The following is an 18,035-nucleotide window of genomic DNA, read 5'->3' on the forward strand; positions in this document are numbered from 1 at the left end:
TTTACCGGTGGCGCATCGGCCCTGTTCATTTGGGCCCTGGGATCAAAGACCTGAATGGACAATGGGACGGTGGTGGGTGCCACTGTTGTCATGCCTGCATCTGCAACACGTTTTTCTTCCTTTCTTATTGAATTCTTCTTCCAAACTTTCACCCTTAGTACTGCCCTTTTATTAGATCACCCCCCGGATCTTGCAATCCGTTGGTTCCACCCACCCTCACTTAATTAACTATCTAGGGTCAGGGTGAACCATCATTAACCGACCACGCCTTCTTTCACTTCCTTCAGTCTCATTGATTCTTTGCTCTCTAGATCGCCCCTCCTCCGTTGATTGGTCTTTGTCTGCCGCCGCCGTAGTGGCATCTTTAGGCTTCGCTACGGTGACGTTGAATTCTTCCTACTTGACTATCAACCAACCCAGCCACTTTAGCTGCGCGATGCGCACTTGTTGCATGTCAACTGCAAACAACACTCTCCACAACTCTTATCATTTCTTTCTCCCCTAGCCTTCGACAACTTCCAAGACAACCTTCAACACCATTCCCAGAGACTGACATCCGTCATTAGCGCTTGCTTCCATCATGGGCGACCTTGGGTCGGCGCTGGAGCATGCGGGCGGCACAGGCAAGAACAAGGAAGGCATTTCGATAGGGACTTTTCTCGCATCGCTTGCTACTGCCGTCGTCGTCTTCGCTATCGAATTTTTCCTCTTCTTGCTTCTGAAAGGGAAGCTGACTCGTATCTAGTAAGTATGCTCAAGTCTCGGTTGCAGAGAGCCGCGGCACTAATCCTCATACTCTAGCCAACCAAGAACATACTTGGTACCCGACAGAGAACGTACGCAACCATCTCCACCAGGTCTCTTCCGATGGATCGGTCCTGTTTTTCGTACCTCAAGCTCCGAGTTCATACAGAAGTGCGGCCTGGATGCCTACTTCTTCCTGCGATACTTGCGCATGCTGCTCAAAATCTTTCTGCCTCTAGGCTGCCTCTTGCTACCCGTACTGATCCCGCTGAACAAAGTTGGCGGTAAAGATACAAACCTCAAGAATGGCACGGACGAGGGTGGTGGTCGGTGGAACGTCACCGGACTTGATCAGCTCGCTTGGGGAAATGTGACGCCAGAGCATACTTCGCGCTACTGGGGCCACTTGGTCATGGCGGTAATTGTCGTCATCTATGTCTGCGCAGTCTTCTTCGATGAACTTAGACACTATATCCGTCTCCGGCAGGCCTACTTGACCTCACCTCAGCATCGACTTCGTGCTTCGGCCACCACTGTTCTGGTCACCGCCATTCCAGAAGGCTGGCTTTCAATGAAAGCACTGGATCAGCTGTATGACGTTTTCCCGGGCGGTATTCGGAATATTTGGATCAATCGCAATTTCGACGATCTGCACGAGAAGGTGAAACAGCGAGACAAGGTGGCCTTGAAACTCGAAGCTGCAGAAACCGAATTGATTATCAAATGCAAAAAGGCACAACTCAAGCAAGCCAAGGCTGCGGCCAAAAAAGCCGGCATTAACCCGAATTCAGTGGAGAGCCAAGAACGAAAGGCAACCGACCGAAAAGCATCGCAGTTGGCCATGGATGCTGGAATCAGTTCCGGAAACCCGCACCAAGCCCATACATTAGATCAAATCCTCCACCGCAATACGGGAGATGGTTTACAGCCGGAGCCCAAGAAAAAGAAGCTGCTCTTCAACCCCTTGGACCCCGCGTTGGAAGCAGCGGGCGCCGTTGGTCAAGGCGTGGAAAAGCTAGGCAAATCTGTCTTGGGAGGTTTTCGAAAAGTCGAACTTGGTATCGACGATACCTTAACACGGACCGGGGGCTTTGTGCCTGAGACGAATGTTGCCGCTTATAACGGCCACGCTGCCCCGCCTACCAGTTATGCCAGTCGCGAGGATCCTTTACCTTGGTCAGAAGAGTTGCATGAGGAACCCGAACAAAGCCACCAGGATGAGGCAGATGTAGCGGAGGTGAGACCTGGAACGTCGTCTACTCCCAAACGACCATTCTGGAAGAGTCGGGGTTCCGGTAATTCCAAGATAAGCAAGAGGAGTAACATGTCCGAGCCGGATGAACTTCCACTGACAGCCCCGGAATCGCCTGTTGAACGTGGTCGAAGCTCTGATACTGACAGAAGCGACTCCATAAAGGAGAAGCAAATACAAAGTCAAGAATCCGACAAAAAAGAAGGGGATCAAGTGGAGGGGCAAGAATATCCCCTGGCCTACAATGAGGCCTTTGATAACGAAGAGTTTGGAGAACCCGTTTGGAAAAAGTACATACAGCCCAAAAAACGCCCGACCATGCGGCTGCCTATTTTCAGCTGGATGCCATCGCTATGGCTGATAGGCAAAAAGGTTGACACTATTGACTACTGTCGCAAAGAGTTGGCACGGCTGAATTTGGAAATTGAGATTGACCAACAGCATCCTGAACGATTCCCTCTCATGAATTCCGCATTCATCCAATTCAATCATCAGGTGGCGGCCCATATGGCATGCCAGGCTGTCAGCCACCATGTACCTAAGCAGATGGCGCCGCGCATCGTTGAAATCTCACCGGACGACGTGATCTGGGATAATATGTCCATGAAATGGTGGGAGCGCTATTTGCGGACGTTTGGAATTATCGCTCTTGTTTGTGCTATGGTTGTGGGATGGGCAATTCCGGTTGCCTTCACTGGTCTTCTCTCACAGCTGACATACCTCGAAGAAGCTTTCACTTGGCTGTCCTGGATCTCGAAATTACCAGCGTGGCTTATCTCGGCGGTCCAGGGTGTCTTGCCTGCACTTTTCCTTGCAATTCTGATGGCGATCTTGCCTCTGATCTTGCGCTTCCTTAGTCGGACGCAGGGTCTCCATACTGGTATGGCCGTCGAATTAACAGTGCAGGCCTATTATTTCGCCTTCTTGTTCGTGCAACTGTTCCTCGTCGTCACCATCTCTTCCAGTTTTTCGACCATCATCAGCAACGTCACCGACGTCACCAGCTGGCCAGAACTTCTGGCGCAGAACATTCCCTCGTCCAGTAACTACTTCTTCTCCTACATGATTCTACAAGCCATGTCTGTGAGCGCAGGAGCTTTGGTCCAAATTGTCAATCTCGTGAGCTGGTTTATCTTTGCACCGATCTTCGATAAGACAGCCAGAAAGAAGTGGGCTCGTACGACCAATCTGAACCAGATGCAATGGGGCACTTTCTTCCCCGTCTATACTACCCTTGCTTCAATCGGTAAGACTATTTCTGCTAAAGCCCCTACCTCTGAAGTCTAACTAACATAAACTCTCTGTAGGTCTGATTTACTGTGTTGTGGCGCCTCTTATTTTGGTCTTCAACATTATCACATTCGGTCTTTTCTGGTTCGTCTACCGATACAATACCCTCTATGTGACCAAGTTCCGCTTCGACACAGGTGGCCTGCTCTTTCCGCGGGCTGTTAACCAGCTGTTTACCGGGCTGTACGTCATGGAGCTTGCGCTTATTGGCTTGTTCTTCCTGGTTCGTGACGAAAATGGCGATGTTGCATGCGAAGGTCAAGCGGTCATTATGATCGTGGTTTTGATTCTCACAGCGGGATTCCAACTTCTCGTCAGTGACGCTTTTGGTCCCCTGATCCGCTACTTGCCGATCACTCTGGAAGATGATGCCGTGCGTCGCGATGAAGAATTCGCCCGAGCTCAGAGGGCGAGACTGGGACTACACGAAGAGGAAGACTATGATCACCTCCCTGACGCCGTTGATCATCCGTTAGGAGATCAGGAGGAGGCGCAACGACAGTTGGAAGAGAATTCTCAGAACATCGAGCTAAAGAAATTTGAGTCTTCCCCTGAAAGAGGCAACGAGCACCCTGGTCTCCATATCCAAAAACCAAAACTCGGTCCTCATCGTGGGTCATGGGCTGACCGCTCTCCGGACCGCCGATCTAAGTATTTTGGAGCCAACTCGGAAATGGCAGTTCCGAGCATCGAGCGTCTGCGAGAGAAGATCGCCCTGGACGCCGAAGCTCAAGGTCCTCCGGCGCGCAATATGGGACCGGCATTGTTTTCCGGTATTCATGATGAGTTGGAGGATCTCACCCCGGAGGAGCGCGATCAGCTCACCCAACGAGCCTTCCAGCACGATGCCTTGCGTGCGAAGCGACCCGTGATTTGGATCCCTCGTGACGACCTGGGGGTCAGTGATGATGAGATCTATCGTACCCAGCGGTTCAGCAAACATATCTGGATCAGTAACGAGTACCAAGCATTGGACGGAAAGAGTCACACGATCTTCAGTCGCAGCCCCCCGGACTTCTCTGAGGTTGACCTCATTCAATTATAGAAGCTGGCCGTCAGGAACGGTCAGCCCTCACGATGTGACGAACATTTGCTGCCCGCTTCTGATTCAGCGTTTTATTTTCCTGTTCCTTATTTCTCGCGATGTGCGTTGCTGGGATTCTTAGCGGCATTTCGCTTCCACGAGCTCAACACAAGTGTATGATACAGGAGCATGCTCATCTTGTATATATTTGGAACCCTTTGCCTGTACAGCTTTTATTTGAGCTTGAATTACGCCACTTAGTTTCGACCACATCCAGCCTTGCAGTTTTAAAGATCATTAAGACATCAGAGAGGTAGGCATATGACCTACAACCTAATCCATGTATCTGCACAAAGGCAGACGGTACTTCTCAATGGCCCAATACGGCCGACGCACACCACTCCACTCGCCCTCCAAGGTGGGCACATCGAACTCCTCCCAGTCCGCATCGAACCCAGCCTCCAGTAGATCAATCTCCACCACTTTCTGGTAGACATCGTAACTGATCTGGCGATCGGCGCCCATGCCATTGAAGAAACTCCACTTGCCCTCCTGCTCTAGCAAGCCGATGACCTGCTCGGTGAAGAACTCGCGGAAATCCCCGTACGACTCGGCAAAGGTATCGTAGTAGATGGCGTCGAACATCTCGCCCTCGGCGACCAGAGCGGGCAGGACGTCCTGCCACCGGCCCTCGTGAATCACGACACCGGGCCGCTCGTGCCACCCCTTGCGCTTCATCTCCGCGACGACCTCCGGGTGCGCCTCGACGATGTGGTGCGCCGCGGGGCTTTGCTCCTGGAAAAACCCGTCGACGATCCCCATCCCGTGGCCGATGTTCAGCACCCGCAGTCCCGGCGTCGGCAGCAAAGCCTTGGCCGACTTGTTCATGATCTCCGTTTCCCAGGCCATCATCACGCCGTTCTGATCTTGATCGAGAAGCCTGTCGTGTTGGAAGGTCAGTCCGGAGTCGAGGTAGCGGGACTGCGTCACGTCGGGGTTGGTGGTGGTGGTGGGTTCTTCTTCTGTAGCGATGGCATTGGCACTAGCATCCACCAGCTCCGGTACACCTTCCTGCTCCTGTTCCTGCTCCTCCTGTTCCTGGACAACCTCACCCTCACCTTCCTGCATCTCCTCATCCTCCTCCTCCTCCTCCTCCTCCTCATCGTCGTCCAAAGCTTCATACCCATCCAACCGCCCCAACAACAACTCCGCCCTCACGCCCGCATCCACAATCGACTCATACACCTCGCGCAACCCCAACCGCCGCGCAATACACCCCGGCGTCTCCCCATTCTTATCCAAATCATTCCAAATCGCCCCTTCCAGTAACAAGAATCGCACCGTCTCCAGCACCTCCTTCTCTACCTCCGTCTTGGTGGACGCACTTCCCTCCTCCGCTCCATTGACAGCCCCATTAACGGGTCTAGGCTCTTGTTGTTGTTGTTGCTGTTGCTGTTCTTCCACATCATCGTCCGGCTCACAGGCCGCGACCGCAGCGTGAAGCGGCGTGAACCCCGTCTCCGGGTCGCGGGCGTTAACCGGGTTGGCGAGCGAAGGGGAAGGGTTGGTGCGGATGAGCCGGCGCAGTTTGGCGAGGTCGTGTTGCGAGGCGGCGAGGAGGAGGTCTTGGATGTCGAGGTCGACGTTGATGATGAGGTCGTCTGAGGGGTCCATCTTTACTAACAGGAGAAATATTCTATTTGAAGGTGATAAATGCTGAGCTCTGTTAGGGGGTGGTTTTGGTTGGATTAGATGGAATTTGTTTGGGAGAGGGTTTCAATGGAGATGGGGGAAAGATTTTGGGGGGAATTTTTATAGTACTGATTGTAACGCAGGTACAGGTGGGGTTCGGGGGGTATAAAATATAGATGAGTTCGCTTGGGGCGAGAAAGGGAGGGTTTACCTGCTTGTAAGTCTATCGGTGTTCCTTCGGAAGAAACAATTACAAGTAATGCTTCTAGGTCTTCACCAATTAATCTTGCTGTTGTGGGCAAGAAAGAATAAGTGAGTGAGGAGAAAAGTTTCAAAGTTGAGATCTGAAAAAACTTCCGCCCGCCGCTTTCGTTCCCCGCTGGCGATCCCGCCGAGGCACCTTTTCCATGGTCCATAATAGCGACTTTTATAAGCAATGCTTATTTTTGATGAATTTTGAGCAGACTTGCATAACATTCAAGCTTATCACAATGAAAAGAGAAGAGAAACGGTTCGCCTGGTTGCTCTGAGAATCCTGCAAATAACTGACTATTTGTACAAAAAAACTCCCCCCCTCTCCGTGGCCATGCGCGACCAACTGCTAGCGCCGAGGCCCATGTTGAAAGAAAAACTATTAAAGTCGCATCCGATCACCTCCCACCGGCCCTTGCACGACTGGCCCTTACTGCTTCTCCTCTCCTCCGGCATTCACATTCAGACCCAAGCCCTGCGAGTCCAGATACAGCTTGTTCTTGCCGCTGTGCTCACCTAGAATCTGGGCGATGTGTCGCGCGTTCTCGATCTTGCGCAGCTCAATGTAACTCTTGCTCTTCTTGATAGCATCTCCGATCAGCTCGGCGGAGCGGGCCTCACCCTGAGCGCGAACAATGAATGCTTGCTTCTCTTGACGAGCCTTATCAACCAGGAACGCAGCTCGCTGAGCTTCCTGCTGGGCGACTTGCTTGGCCTCGACGGCGGCCGTGAATTCGGGGGAGAAGGTAAGGTGCTGCAGGACAGAAGCACGTTAGAATAGTAGTCGATTGTGGGTCACATGGAACGTACCGTTAGCGAGACATCATCCAAAGCGATGTTGAAGCGAGCAGCACGGCGGGCAAGATTGTCCCGTACAAGACGAGCAACGTTCTCACGCTGAGTAATAAGCTGACTGGCGTTGAACTGGGCCACCACACTCTTCAAAACTTCGTTGACGATGGACGGCAGCACCCGCTCGTCGAAGTCTTGTCCGAGGGTACGGTATATTTGAGGGAGAGCATCCACGCGAGGTCTGGACAGGACACGGCAGGTAATGTTCACCATCTGCAAGTCCTTGGTACCGGTAAGGGAAGCGATGTTGCGCGGCTTCGCGCGCACGTCATAGACAATCGGGGTTTCGACCCAGGGGATACGGAAGTGGGTTCCTGGAGTGAAAGACGGATCAGCAGGTGAGTTTTCAGAGTAATAGTAAGGCATAGACGCACCTTCGGAATAGATCTCCTTCTGCACACCACCGAAGCGGGAGTACTTAATAGCACGGTGACCACCGTCGACTAGATTGCCCAGTCCGTTAGCTCCAAACAGCTCCCACAAAGCTCTTCAAAGATATTGCAGGCACCCTCACCGTTGAAAAGAGAGTCAGAGAGGAGCAAGACGCCTCCACCAAGGGCCAACAGTGCGCCTACAGCTCCGAGGCCGCGTCCACCACCGCCGCCACCGAAACGCTTGAGCTGCGAGCCGCCACGGCTCTGCAGAAGGAGCTGGAGTCTCTCCCACTGCTCCCGAGGATTCTGAGACATGGTGAAAGATGAATAGATAAAGGTGAATGAAAGTATGAACAAGGCGGAGGGGAAAGCGAAGCCAAAGCCGACGGGCAAGAGGCAGGATGGGAGGGAAGTGGAAGTTCGCGGCAAATCGCCCGATTCTGACACCGCCTTGGCAGTTTTCCGTACAACATCATCTCCCGCTTTCATTGTTCGCTTTTTCCCTCTTGTCTGTTGCTGTCAATAGCTTCTTCCAAGCTTAATCTGCTCATCCACATCGCAATCATGGCTCCAGAAAGAGCCGGGAAGAGTGTCTTCCTGGGAAATATTCCCTACAGTATGTCCTCTCCTCCAATTTCTCGCATGAAGAACACAGACAACAGCTCTCGCGCAAAACCATCTGTCTTGGTCAATACATGCTAACCTGAACACGTTACACCCCTACAGACCTCACGGAGGAACAAGTGAAAGATATTCTCAGCTCCGCTGGCACAGTTACCAAGTTCCGACTTATGCTGAATCCTGAAACTGGCAAACCGAAGGGCTACGGATTCGCTGACTTCGCCGACGCCGACGCCGCGGCCTCGGCCGTGCGCAACCTGAACGACTACGAGATCATGGGTCGTAAGATCCGCGTCGACTGGCCCCATAACAACGAGAAGGACTCCGTTCCGCCAGAATACAATCAGAATGCCGGCGGTGCTGGCCCCGCCGCATCACAACAAGACGGCCTGGGCCTCGGTGCCGGAGGAGCTGGCGCGCAACCCGCTCATGCGCCGCTTCCCCCTCTGCCCCCGGGCGTTGAAGTGCCCCCGCATCTCGACTGTCCGAACGCCATCTCGCAGACGCTCGCTTCTCTCCCTCCCAATCAACTTCTCGATGTCCTCCACCAGATGAAGTCCCTGGTCATGGCCGACCCCGCTCGCGCTACGGAGCTCCTCCGCCAGGCGCCCCAGCTCGCCTACGCCATCTTCCAAGCATTACTCCTCATGAACCTGGTTGACTACAGTGCCCTCGGCTCGGTGGTAGAACAGGCCGCTCAGACCGTCGCCGCTGCACCACCTCCGGCGACCGCAGCGGCAGCCGCCGCGCAAGCTTTCCAGACCTACCCCGGCCAAGTGTCCACCCCGCCTATGGTCAGCGCCCCGTTCGGGCAGCAGCAGCCTCCCCAGGCTGCCCCTCAGCAGCCAGCCCCGCAAGCCATCCCGGGCCAGGAAGAACTACTACAACAAGTCCTGAACATGCCGCAGGCGGCCATCGATGCGCTTCCTCCAATGGAACGCAGCCAGATCCTGCTTCTGCGTCAGCAGTTGATGCAGGGTGGGTTGCGTTGACGACGATGATGATGATGACCGACTCTACCTACATATGTCTTTCTTCGCGCTTCGATTCCCGGCGGCATCCGTGGCACAGTTCGTTGTTTCTTCGCAGAGAGAGCGTGTTACTCCTTCCGAATGACGCTGTTTCTATCTTTCCGACAACAACTAATATCTACTGCCAGCAGTACGAAACCTGCTCTGGTATATTTTCCTCTAAGTGAAGTTCAACAGATGGAATGGCGCAAATGGTTTGTCTTGTCGTTTACATGGGGTTCCTGTTATTCTTGGGTTCAAAACCATCACTCGGATCTGTACTTTACATAGCACTTCTTGCCTCGCGGGCTCTTTATTTTATCACGCGAGTTGTGGCAGATATCCCAAACGTTGAATGCTCTATTGATGATTTCCTCCGCCTGACATAGTACGTTGTAGGATGTAAACCTAGCTCTAGCAGCTGGTGGTTAGTGCTAGCCATTATAGAAAAAGCACGGATGCCTTTTACTATACCGCCCCTCTTGAAGAGAGCATTCGAACTACTAACATTTACATCAGGAAGGACACGCAGGGTCATCTTTCCCTGGGTCAAAACAGAATCCCCTTTTTATGCCTTTAACCCATAAGACTCTCTCCCCATAAGAAGCAAAATACAGTACGGAGTGTGACTTGTGATGGTCTCCAAAGAAAATCCAACAGCCGCAAGAAACTTGAGCAAAATCCTCTTCTCTCCCTTAGAAAAAAAATATGCAACGCCCTCCTACAAAGAGTGCAACTAGGCTCACTAACATCAAATTCCAGACCACAGAGTTTGAACAAAAAAAAGACCCAACTCAGCATTTCCGGGGGTCATATTCAATTCAATCACCTAGACTCGCCGATTACTCTTTCCCCTTCTCAGTCACAGACAGAGAGGCCTTTTCAAGTTCACGTAACCAGCAAAGCTTCTGCTTCACATTCCCTCCTCTTTTCAAGGTACGTCCTTTGAGCTCTCTATGCTGGGTTAGCCTACGCTTTACGAGGCTCTCAGTGGAGTGAGGTTCGAACATACTGTAGGTTAGGCGGACCATTCTGGGTATAAAATAAAAGAGTGCGGGGGATCCAGAGGGAGGGCGTCATTCCCATCACGCATCACAGCTTACTTCACCTTCGATGGGGCTTTTTTTTCACTTCTAGGTTGGTTCGACAATGTATACAGTACAGTACATGGCTCTCACTGCTGTTGGGGAAATTGGGAAACTGTTCTGGGTCTTTGTAGAGCTTGCATCAAAGTGTCTACTGTACATTACCTCCGAATGTTTTTTGGAGGATAGCATTGCATTGTAGAGCAAGGGAATATGTCCCATATCATTAGTATAACATTGAAGAAGTGGGCCGGCTCTCTCGAGATGCCAGCCTAGCCATCTGTTTACCTTTCAGTATCCCTATACCACTGGTACAACAGCGTTTGACATAGACAGACATCCACAGACAACAACAACAACAACAACAACGTGCTCATCTATGACCAAGGCGCGAAATAAGAACAGGCTGTTGCTATTCCTTGACAGGTACGAGCTAGAAAGGAACATCGCACCTCGGGCTCAAGTTCAGAGTGTGTTACCATTACTGCAAAGCCATAGGCATATCCACTTTGCACATGAGTACTATGGGCTCTACACAACAGGTTGCAATAACAGCAACGCATTCACTAGGCAAAACAAAACACCCTCACCCATGATGCCCACAAGTTTCGAATTTGAGTCCCCTCACCTCACTTCCAAGTCTCCCCACGTCTCCTCTCTCTTATTTACCCTCTACCTTCACATCCAAACCTTCTCCTCATTACTCTCATCACTGCTTTGCTTCGGCATTAACTTCTTCCATTCCAACACGTGACACCATCAAGCCCTCATATCTCTTTGCTCACTTTCAGTCACTCTTAGGAAAGCCCTTGATCAGAATAGCGTGATTTGTGCCCTCTCTAAGACTGAGGCGAAAAAGTCTTCCTCTTTCGTCACGCCTACGAAAGGGGAAGATGTCTCAAATTAGGAAGAGGGCCTCATCCCAGGATGGGCCCCCGCCCAAGCAATCCCAGCCCGCCATGTCAATCACCCTCAATGAGCAGGCAATGGCAGCCTTGAAAGAGTCGGATCCGACAAACCCCGAATATGTGAGAACGCTGCCGTACGCCGGCGAGGGAGTGTTGGCTCGGACTCAGTTGGCATGGCATTTGCCGCCTATGTACAACCTGGACGACATTTTCCAGTCGATCGCCCAACGGGCAATGGAGCTGGGCCTGGACAAATACCTCTCCCATGTTGGGTCAAGACCTCTCCGTGTAGTCACCGTCTGCTCTGGAACTGAAAGCCCGCTGCTGGCTCTGGAGCTATTGCAAGAAAGTGAGTTGTTCTTGTTTTTTTTTGTATTTCGTTGCTTCTGCTTTCAATGAGAAGGCGTCTAACAAATATCTCATCTCCTGTATCGTTTTGCAGATCTTCGAAAATTTCATAATCGAGAGCTTGCATTCGAACATCTCTTCAGTGCCGAGATCGTACCGTTCAAGCAGGCCTATATCGAACGTAATTTCCATCCCCCGTTGCTTTTCCGCGATGTGACCGAATTAAAAGGTCAATCCGCGTAAGTTGCTCTTCTCATATTATTCCTCTGTTGATGCATAAACATGTATCTCTGACATGTACCTTTGTTGTTCCCACAGTCAAACGGCCTATGGTTCTTTGGCACAAATACCAGAGGATGTCGACCTTCTTGTGGCGGGGTTCTCCTGTGTGGATTTCTCCAATCTGAACAACAAGCAGAAGACCCTTGACGAGACAGGTGAATCCAGCGGGACCCTGCGAAGCATTCTTGCGTATGCCAATGTGTACCGACCTCGCCTGGTCATTGTAGAGAATGTCAAGAGCGCGCCGTGGTCCACGATCAAACAATACTGGATCGATATCGGCTACTGCGTCGTGCAAGCTGGCGTTGACACAAAAGCATATTACATACCCCAGACGCGTGAGCGAGGGTACATGTGTTGTGTCGATGCCCAACTCCTGGCGCAACATGGTCTCTCTACCGAGTGCGTGCTGTCGTGGACCAGCCTAATGGCTGGCTTCACACGTCAGGCAAGCTCTCCGGCGGGCATGTTCCTTCTAGATGCCGATGATCGAAGGCTGCATCAAATCTCCAAGAGCCTAACTCTGGCTGCACCCAGACTCCGCGCATGGGACAAATACCAGCTCCGTCATCAAGCCTATAGGCAGTCCGAGCACCTCGGGTACAAGCGTCCATATACCAGGTCTCTGGACAGTGGCACCTGTTTGACACCAGACTTCAGCTGGCATGGATGGAATAGGTCCCTGAATGAGAGAGTATGGGACACTCTCGATATGAATTTCTTGCGCAAGCTGAAAGAAGGTTACGATATGAGCTATAAAGAGTAAGTTTCTTACTTAGATCTCCAGATTTGCATAAAAGTCCCATGCTGACCAACCTTAGGAGATGCATTGACCTGTCTCAAGGTGTTGAACGTGAAATCGATGTTCGTGCCTCGGGGATTGTTGGCTGCATCACTCCTAATGGCATTCCCTACCTAACCAGCAGGGGCGGGCCTCTCTGTGGCCTTGAAGCGCTTGCCCTACAGGGTCTGCCTTTGGATAGACTTTGCCTCACACGTGAAACTCTGCGAGAGTTGTTGGATCTTGCGGGAAATGCCATGAGCTCGACGGTTGTTGGATGTGCAATGCTATCAGCGTTGATTCTAGGATACAAAGTTCTTCGCGCAGGCGAACAATCTTCAACATCCACTGAGAAACAACCCAAGCGCCAAACTCTGTGTCCTCAAGACGACTGCATGATCATTAATAATCTGCAGCTCAAACATGCCGTCGAAATAGACACTCAAATGCTTCAAGAGCGGGCCGCACGTAGCGCTCGCTACTGCATGTGCGAGGGACAGCTGGGAGTTGAGAAAACCATTCTGCAATGCACTCTTTGTGGCCATACAGCCTGCGGGAACTGCGCCGGCAATCCACCACATGCCTTCAAATCTTGGTCTAGCATGGAACGCATCCCACCTATGACATTTGTGGGCGAGTTGCGGAGTATTCTGCCAGCTCGCTTGGTTCTGACCGGTGTGTCGCGCGACATTTACTCGAAGCTTGCGGCAGGGTCGACCAGCTGCCCGCCGCAGGTTTGGACACTTTTTTGGGAAGTCATAGATTCTGGCATTGATGGTGAATTATCGCTCTTGGATATTAAACGCAGCGGGGTGTGGACTATTCAGTATGAAGGTAAGATGTCGAAATTGGATCTTGTGATAAGTGAAGAAGGCGTCGAGTGGCTCCTGTATGCATCGACCCCCAGTCACATGCCTTCTCTGTCCCTCATACGGGAGATTCTTTCGAAGCCAATCGCACGGCTAAGGCCAGAGAATAATTCATTTCTGAATGGTGAATGGGAACTATGTACTCTGATCAGCCGCAAGAGTCACCTCAATGTGTGTGGCAGTGGGCGCCGAATCGATAGCTACGAAGTTAGATGCGGTCATCAAGACCCGCAATTTGTTGGCGCAAAGGTTTGGACACATATTGACTTTCAGGGCTCTGATGAAGATGTGCAAGACTTCGGTGCTGATATCCGGGGTTCTTACGAACTTCTACCAGACTGTGGGACAGCTTTTGCGTCATTGCATAGAAAAATCGTCACTGCTGGGAATGAACCTTCCGTGTATCTTTTCTTGGATTCGACCAAGCTTGGGAAGCCTGAAAATGACTCTTTCATTTTCTCTTGGGAGCATCGCCTGATCTCTGGATATGAAAGACGAAGAACGATCGCCGAAGTATCGCACACTTGGCGCTCTTGGAAAGCGAGCGATGTGTCTGAGTCTCTTCCGGTATACCACCGCAAATGGATCAAAGCGCCTGCTATCTCGGTGAGTCCCCTTGATTGCGACTCTCTCGTCGGATGCCACAGTTTAGCGCCTAGCAGCAGGGTCACGGTATGCAGTTCTGGCTGCTGTGATACCAATATCACCTTGCTCTCATTCAAGGAACCAATGACAGAGCCAGACCACCTCAACGGCCAATGGGAAGTGATTCATCCAATAGACTCTTCTTCAAAACTACGAGGCTTTGGTTGGTTGCTTCAGAAAGCTGCAGGCTTGACTTCCTTTAAGGAGTGGCAGGATCTTGTTTATGTGCAGACAGTGAAAGCAGGCAGCCGATCAATCTGCAATATATGCGCTCCACCGAAACCACATTTCATCTGGGGTCGGGATAGACAGGGTCATATCGCTACGTACGAAGACCCTAGAGAAGCAGCGCTTTATGAACGTCAGATGAAGTTGAAGCCTTCCCCATTTTTGTTCTTCCGCCGTTTCAATCAAACAGGACCAGGTGATCTGCGCGTCACGCTCAATATCCAAGTCCTGCTTCATCAGGCCTATGACAGGTTGTATGGCGCCCAGATAGTCGAAGGCACTTTGTTCCAATGGCGTCTCTTGCCCAACTCATACGACGCGCGCAACCACGACTTCTCAGTCTTCAACTTACTCAACAATCGGAACGATTCGCCATCCCTTCAGCCACCTAACTTCCTTCTGAAGCTACGATCAGAGCAGTTACGGTCTTTGTCTTGGATGGTTGAAAAAGAAAGTGACAATATCGCACCATTCTGGGAAGAAGAAGCAGAAGAGGCACTTCTTCCGCAAATGATGTGGCGCGCCGAGGCAAGGGTCCTCGTTCCGAAAACTGTTCATGGAGGTGTTCTTGCAGATGATGTTGGCTATGGCAAAACTGCCCTTATCCTGGGTTTGATCGACATGCAACACGAGCACCTTCGGTTGCCGAACCTGAGCCTCAAGGATGGATTCATTCCCGCGAAGGCAACCCTGGTCGTTGTTCCCGGTGTATTGTTACGGCAATGGGAATTGGAAATCAAGAAATTCCTAGGCTCCACCTATAGGGTTCTCGTCATTAGCCATATCCAGGACCTCGCAAAAGCGACTATCGAGGATATACTCTTCAGTGATATCATATTGGTATCTTGGACTGTGTTCAACGGCGACGCCTACTATCAAAAGTTGCAAAATGTCACTGCAACACCACGGAAGCCTGGAAGAAAGGCTCGAGACTTTGATAGTTGGCTCAAAGATGCACTGGGTTCTTTGAAAGACCTGGTTCGAGTTCTAGGGGGGAAAGGCCCTGGTGCTTTTCTTGAGCTAGTCCGCTCGAAGCGCCAAACTTCTGAAGATAGCCAAGCGCGGGCCATCTATCAGCCATCCAAGCGTTTGAAAGGGAAATCATATGCGGATGCGGCTCAGAAGAGGTGCAGCGATTATGAGAATGAGGAGCATGTTGGCGACAATTCTAGTACTGAGAACGACTCAAGTCCAAATAAAGAGGAGAGTGACGACTCTTTACAGGCTAGGGTCAGCCAGTGCTTTGAACAGTTGCCTTCGAACATGTTTGTCCTTGACGACGCCCACGAGCTGGAGAGCACAGTCGAACTTTCAAAGTCTGATGGCTCGAATACACAGCAACTGACGAGTACCAGCAGCACAAAGAGACGACGTGGTCGCTCGGCGTCTGACAAAAATTTCTGCAGGATATGGAACGATTCGAAAGAGCTCAACGTCAATGGCCAGCCAGATCAAACATGGACAGCTATCAAAAATCTCTCCCTCCATGCCTTTGCCTTCAGTCGTCTAATCATCGACGAGTTCACATACGCGGACGATGAAAGACTAAAATCCCTTTTGGCACTAGAAGCTCGTTCGAAATGGGTCTTGTCGGGCACTCCGCCTCTAAATGACTTCGCAGACGTCAAGTCAATTGCATCGTTCCTGGGTGTCCACCTGGGTGTCGACGATGATGAGTTCAAAACGCAAAACAGTCGGCACAGATTGCTATCTAACCAGCGCTCCGATGCAGAGAGGTTTCAGTCCTACCGTACGAGCCACAGTGAGGCATGGCATCATAATCGCCATGAGATTGCACAGAGGTTCTTACACCGCTTCGTTTGCAAGAATGTTGCGGAAATCGGCGAAATACCTTTTACTGAGCACATCATTCTGATATGTCTCACGCCAGTTGAGAAAGCACTCTATTCTGAATTGTACAGACAATTGGAGGCATGTGAGGGCAAGCTTCGGTCTCAGGGTCGCTATAGACCGGATTGCGATCAGGCTAGTCGGCTGGACGAGATGATCAGCAGCAGCACGACTGGCGAGGAGGCACTTCTCAAGCGTTGTGCCTGTATTGCTGGTGTTGAGCGTTGGACTGAGGCTGGAAGTCCAGAAACTATAAACTGCGAATCGCTCATCAAACTCAGAGAACAGGAAATTGTCGAATTGCAAGAGGAGCTCGTGAGTAAGCTGAAACTGGCAGCGTGGATGTATTGCGAGTGCGATTCGCAGTCTGTGAGATTCGACAAATTTGTCAAAGGTGTCACCGATCACAATTTTGGCGACAACTCGGTGACAGCGGTCGTCTGCTCTCTCTTGGGTTCTGCCGTGCGCTCATCTCACCCAAGTCATTGGACGGAGTTCTTTGCACCTCCCGCTAAAGTCGATTCACAGCAGTCAACTGATAAGGGAGAGGACAGAACTCAGAAACGCGAAGGACGAGGAAAGTCTGTAAAAGTTTCCAAGCCGCAAAAGTCTGCCGGTCAGGAAGAGAAGGGCACAAGCAGAGCAGGACTCCCACCAAAACCTACAGGCTTAGCAGAGATCGAGCCAATGCTGCGTGAAGTCACGACTGTTTTGAAAACCATCATTGACGAATGGGTATTGCGCAAGCGTGGCGTCCGATTTCTCAAAAAGATACGGTCGATGCAAATACGGGGACAGATCTCCAAATGCACGAGTTGCAATAATCGGCTTGACTCTGTCGATAATCTGAGCCTCCTAGGTTCATGTGGACATTCTCTGTGTAAGGACTGCCTTTCTCTTGCCGTGCAGAAGGAGGAATGCAGTGTGGAAGGGTGTCGCGGTTCTGGCAAGTATTACAATGTCATTCCTGTCTCAACGCTTGAGCGCGACTCTGCAGACAGAAACGCCGAATTCGGCGGCAGCAAATTAGACAAGGTCATTGAAATCATCCGCAGCACTCCGCAGGGTGAGCGTATTCTCCTGTTCATTCAGTTTCCGGAGCTCATGAAAGTGGCCGCCAAAGCATTGAATCTCGCCAAGATCAAGCACACCATGATCACGGCCGTAGATGCAAACTCCGCCGCGAAGATCAGTAAACTTCAGGCGAGCGGATTCGGACAGGCAAAGGTCTTGATTCTCAACCTTGGGACCGAGATGGCTGCAGGACTGTAAGTCAATTGAATCTTTTATTCCAAAGGACACAGGTGCCTAACCTTTGATTTCAGGAACTTGCAACACGCGAACCATGTCATATTTCTGTCGCCCATGCTGACACAAACTCAGTATGATTATGACTCGACTATGACACAGGCCATCGGGCGGAGTCGACGATATGGCCAGAACAGGCACGTTCATATCTACCATCTGCTGGCTAAGAAGACCATCGACGTCGACATCTTTGAGAATCGTCGGGACAAGGTTCTTATCGAGAAAGATGGGAAACATTTTCTGGCCACGGACGCGGAAGTAACGAGTGAGAAGAAAGTCGGTAGTGAAGGGCAGCCCATGGTTTAGGAGGAAGCAGTTTAGGTCATGCCAGGGATTATTGCTGAAGGATTTGTGAAGAGTATTGAGCGTCAATCCTGGATCTGTACAATCATCTTGAAGCCCATGTATGTATGAGTCAATGCAAGCCAATTTGTAACGACTATCTGAGGCATTCGAACAAGAGCAAGGTAGTGCTTACCAGTTCTGCTGTGGGCTTCGCAAAGCCATGTGCATAATGGCAGCCAATTATTATCAACCGTTTTATATCACTGCACTGGCTTTGCAGACGCCTGAATCTGTGCTTGGGAAGGCGCAACCGACCCCTACACCTGAAACATCG

The 18,035-nt window shown here is 51.2% G+C and overlaps 5 protein-coding genes across 5 annotated transcripts; 3 read left to right on the forward strand and 2 right to left on the reverse strand.

Annotated features, from left to right (window-relative positions):
• The first annotated feature begins 168 nt into the window (after positions 1–168).
• BP01DRAFT_358899 (putative DUF221 domain protein) lies at positions 169–4,567 on the forward strand. Its single transcript, XM_025575548.1, has 3 exons — positions 169–744; positions 802–3,242; positions 3,304–4,567. The coding sequence occupies exons 1-3, from the start codon at positions 581–583 to the stop codon at positions 4,329–4,331; spliced, it is 3,633 nt and encodes a 1,210-aa protein (XP_025429124.1). The 5' UTR covers positions 169–580; the 3' UTR covers positions 4,332–4,567.
• On the reverse strand, positions 4,448–6,297 carry rmt2 (protein-arginine N5-methyltransferase). Its single transcript, XM_025575549.1, has one exon. The coding sequence runs from the start codon at positions 5,982–5,984 to the stop codon at positions 4,644–4,646; it is 1,341 nt and encodes a 446-aa protein (XP_025429125.1). The 5' UTR covers positions 5,985–6,297; the 3' UTR covers positions 4,448–4,643.
• A 163-nt stretch (positions 6,298–6,460) lies between these two features.
• BP01DRAFT_345526 (prohibitin subunit PHB2) lies at positions 6,461–7,852 on the reverse strand. Its single transcript, XM_025573603.1, has 4 exons — positions 7,621–7,852; positions 7,481–7,549; positions 7,065–7,420; positions 6,461–7,008 (listed from the first exon to the last, which is right to left on the reverse strand). Exons 1-4 carry the CDS (start codon positions 7,793–7,795, stop codon positions 6,685–6,687), a joined length of 924 nt encoding a protein of 307 aa, XP_025429126.1. The 5' UTR covers positions 7,796–7,852; the 3' UTR covers positions 6,461–6,684.
• A 143-nt stretch (positions 7,853–7,995) lies between these two features.
• Positions 7,996–9,473, forward strand: BP01DRAFT_324113 (putative polyadenylation factor subunit CstF64). Its single transcript, XM_025572810.1, has 2 exons — positions 7,996–8,096; positions 8,207–9,473. Exons 1-2 carry the CDS (start codon positions 8,045–8,047, stop codon positions 9,091–9,093), a joined length of 939 nt encoding a protein of 312 aa, XP_025429127.1. The 5' UTR covers positions 7,996–8,044; the 3' UTR covers positions 9,094–9,473.
• A 1,709-nt stretch (positions 9,474–11,182) lies between these two features.
• On the forward strand, positions 11,183–17,722 carry BP01DRAFT_301737 (putative SNF2 family helicase; the record flags this gene model as incomplete). The annotated part of the gene is made up of 5 exons (XM_025572043.1): positions 11,183–11,453; positions 11,547–11,691; positions 11,771–12,496; positions 12,556–17,376; positions 17,434–17,722. The coding sequence occupies 5 exons, from the start codon at positions 11,183–11,185 to the stop codon at positions 17,720–17,722; spliced, it is 6,252 nt and encodes a 2,083-aa protein (XP_025429128.1).
• Between the last annotated feature and the right edge of the window lie 313 nt (positions 17,723–18,035).

This window comes from Aspergillus saccharolyticus (genome assembly GCF_003184585.1).
Source record: "Aspergillus saccharolyticus JOP 1030-1 unplaced genomic scaffold BP01scaffold_29, whole genome shotgun sequence".
Taxonomy (NCBI): domain Eukaryota; kingdom Fungi; phylum Ascomycota; class Eurotiomycetes; order Eurotiales; family Aspergillaceae; genus Aspergillus; species Aspergillus saccharolyticus.

Coding starts and splice junctions, on each gene's coding strand:
- BP01DRAFT_358899 (XM_025575548.1), top strand. CDS start 581: ATGGGCGACCTTGGGTCGGCGCTGGAGCATGCGGGCGGCACAGGCAAG. Junction 745..801: donor GGGAAGCTGACTCGTATCTA/GTAAGTATGCTC, acceptor CTCATACTCTAG/CCAACCAAGAACATACTTGG. Junction 3,243..3,303: donor TACTACCCTTGCTTCAATCG/GTAAGACTATTT, acceptor AACTCTCTGTAG/GTCTGATTTACTGTGTTGTG.
- rmt2 (XM_025575549.1), bottom strand. CDS start 5,984: ATGGACCCCTCAGACGACCTCATCATCAACGTCGACCTCGACATCCAA.
- BP01DRAFT_345526 (XM_025573603.1), bottom strand. CDS start 7,795: ATGTCTCAGAATCCTCGGGAGCAGTGGGAGAGACTCCAGCTCCTTCTG. Junction 7,421..7,480: donor GAAGGAGATCTATTCCGAAG/GTGCGTCTATGC, acceptor CTTTCACTCCAG/GAACCCACTTCCGTATCCCC. Junction 7,009..7,064: donor TGGATGATGTCTCGCTAACG/GTACGTTCCATG, acceptor TCTGTCCTGCAG/CACCTTACCTTCTCCCCCGA.
- BP01DRAFT_324113 (XM_025572810.1), top strand. CDS start 8,045: ATGGCTCCAGAAAGAGCCGGGAAGAGTGTCTTCCTGGGAAATATTCCC. Junction 8,097..8,206: donor CCTGGGAAATATTCCCTACA/GTATGTCCTCTC, acceptor ACACCCCTACAG/ACCTCACGGAGGAACAAGTG.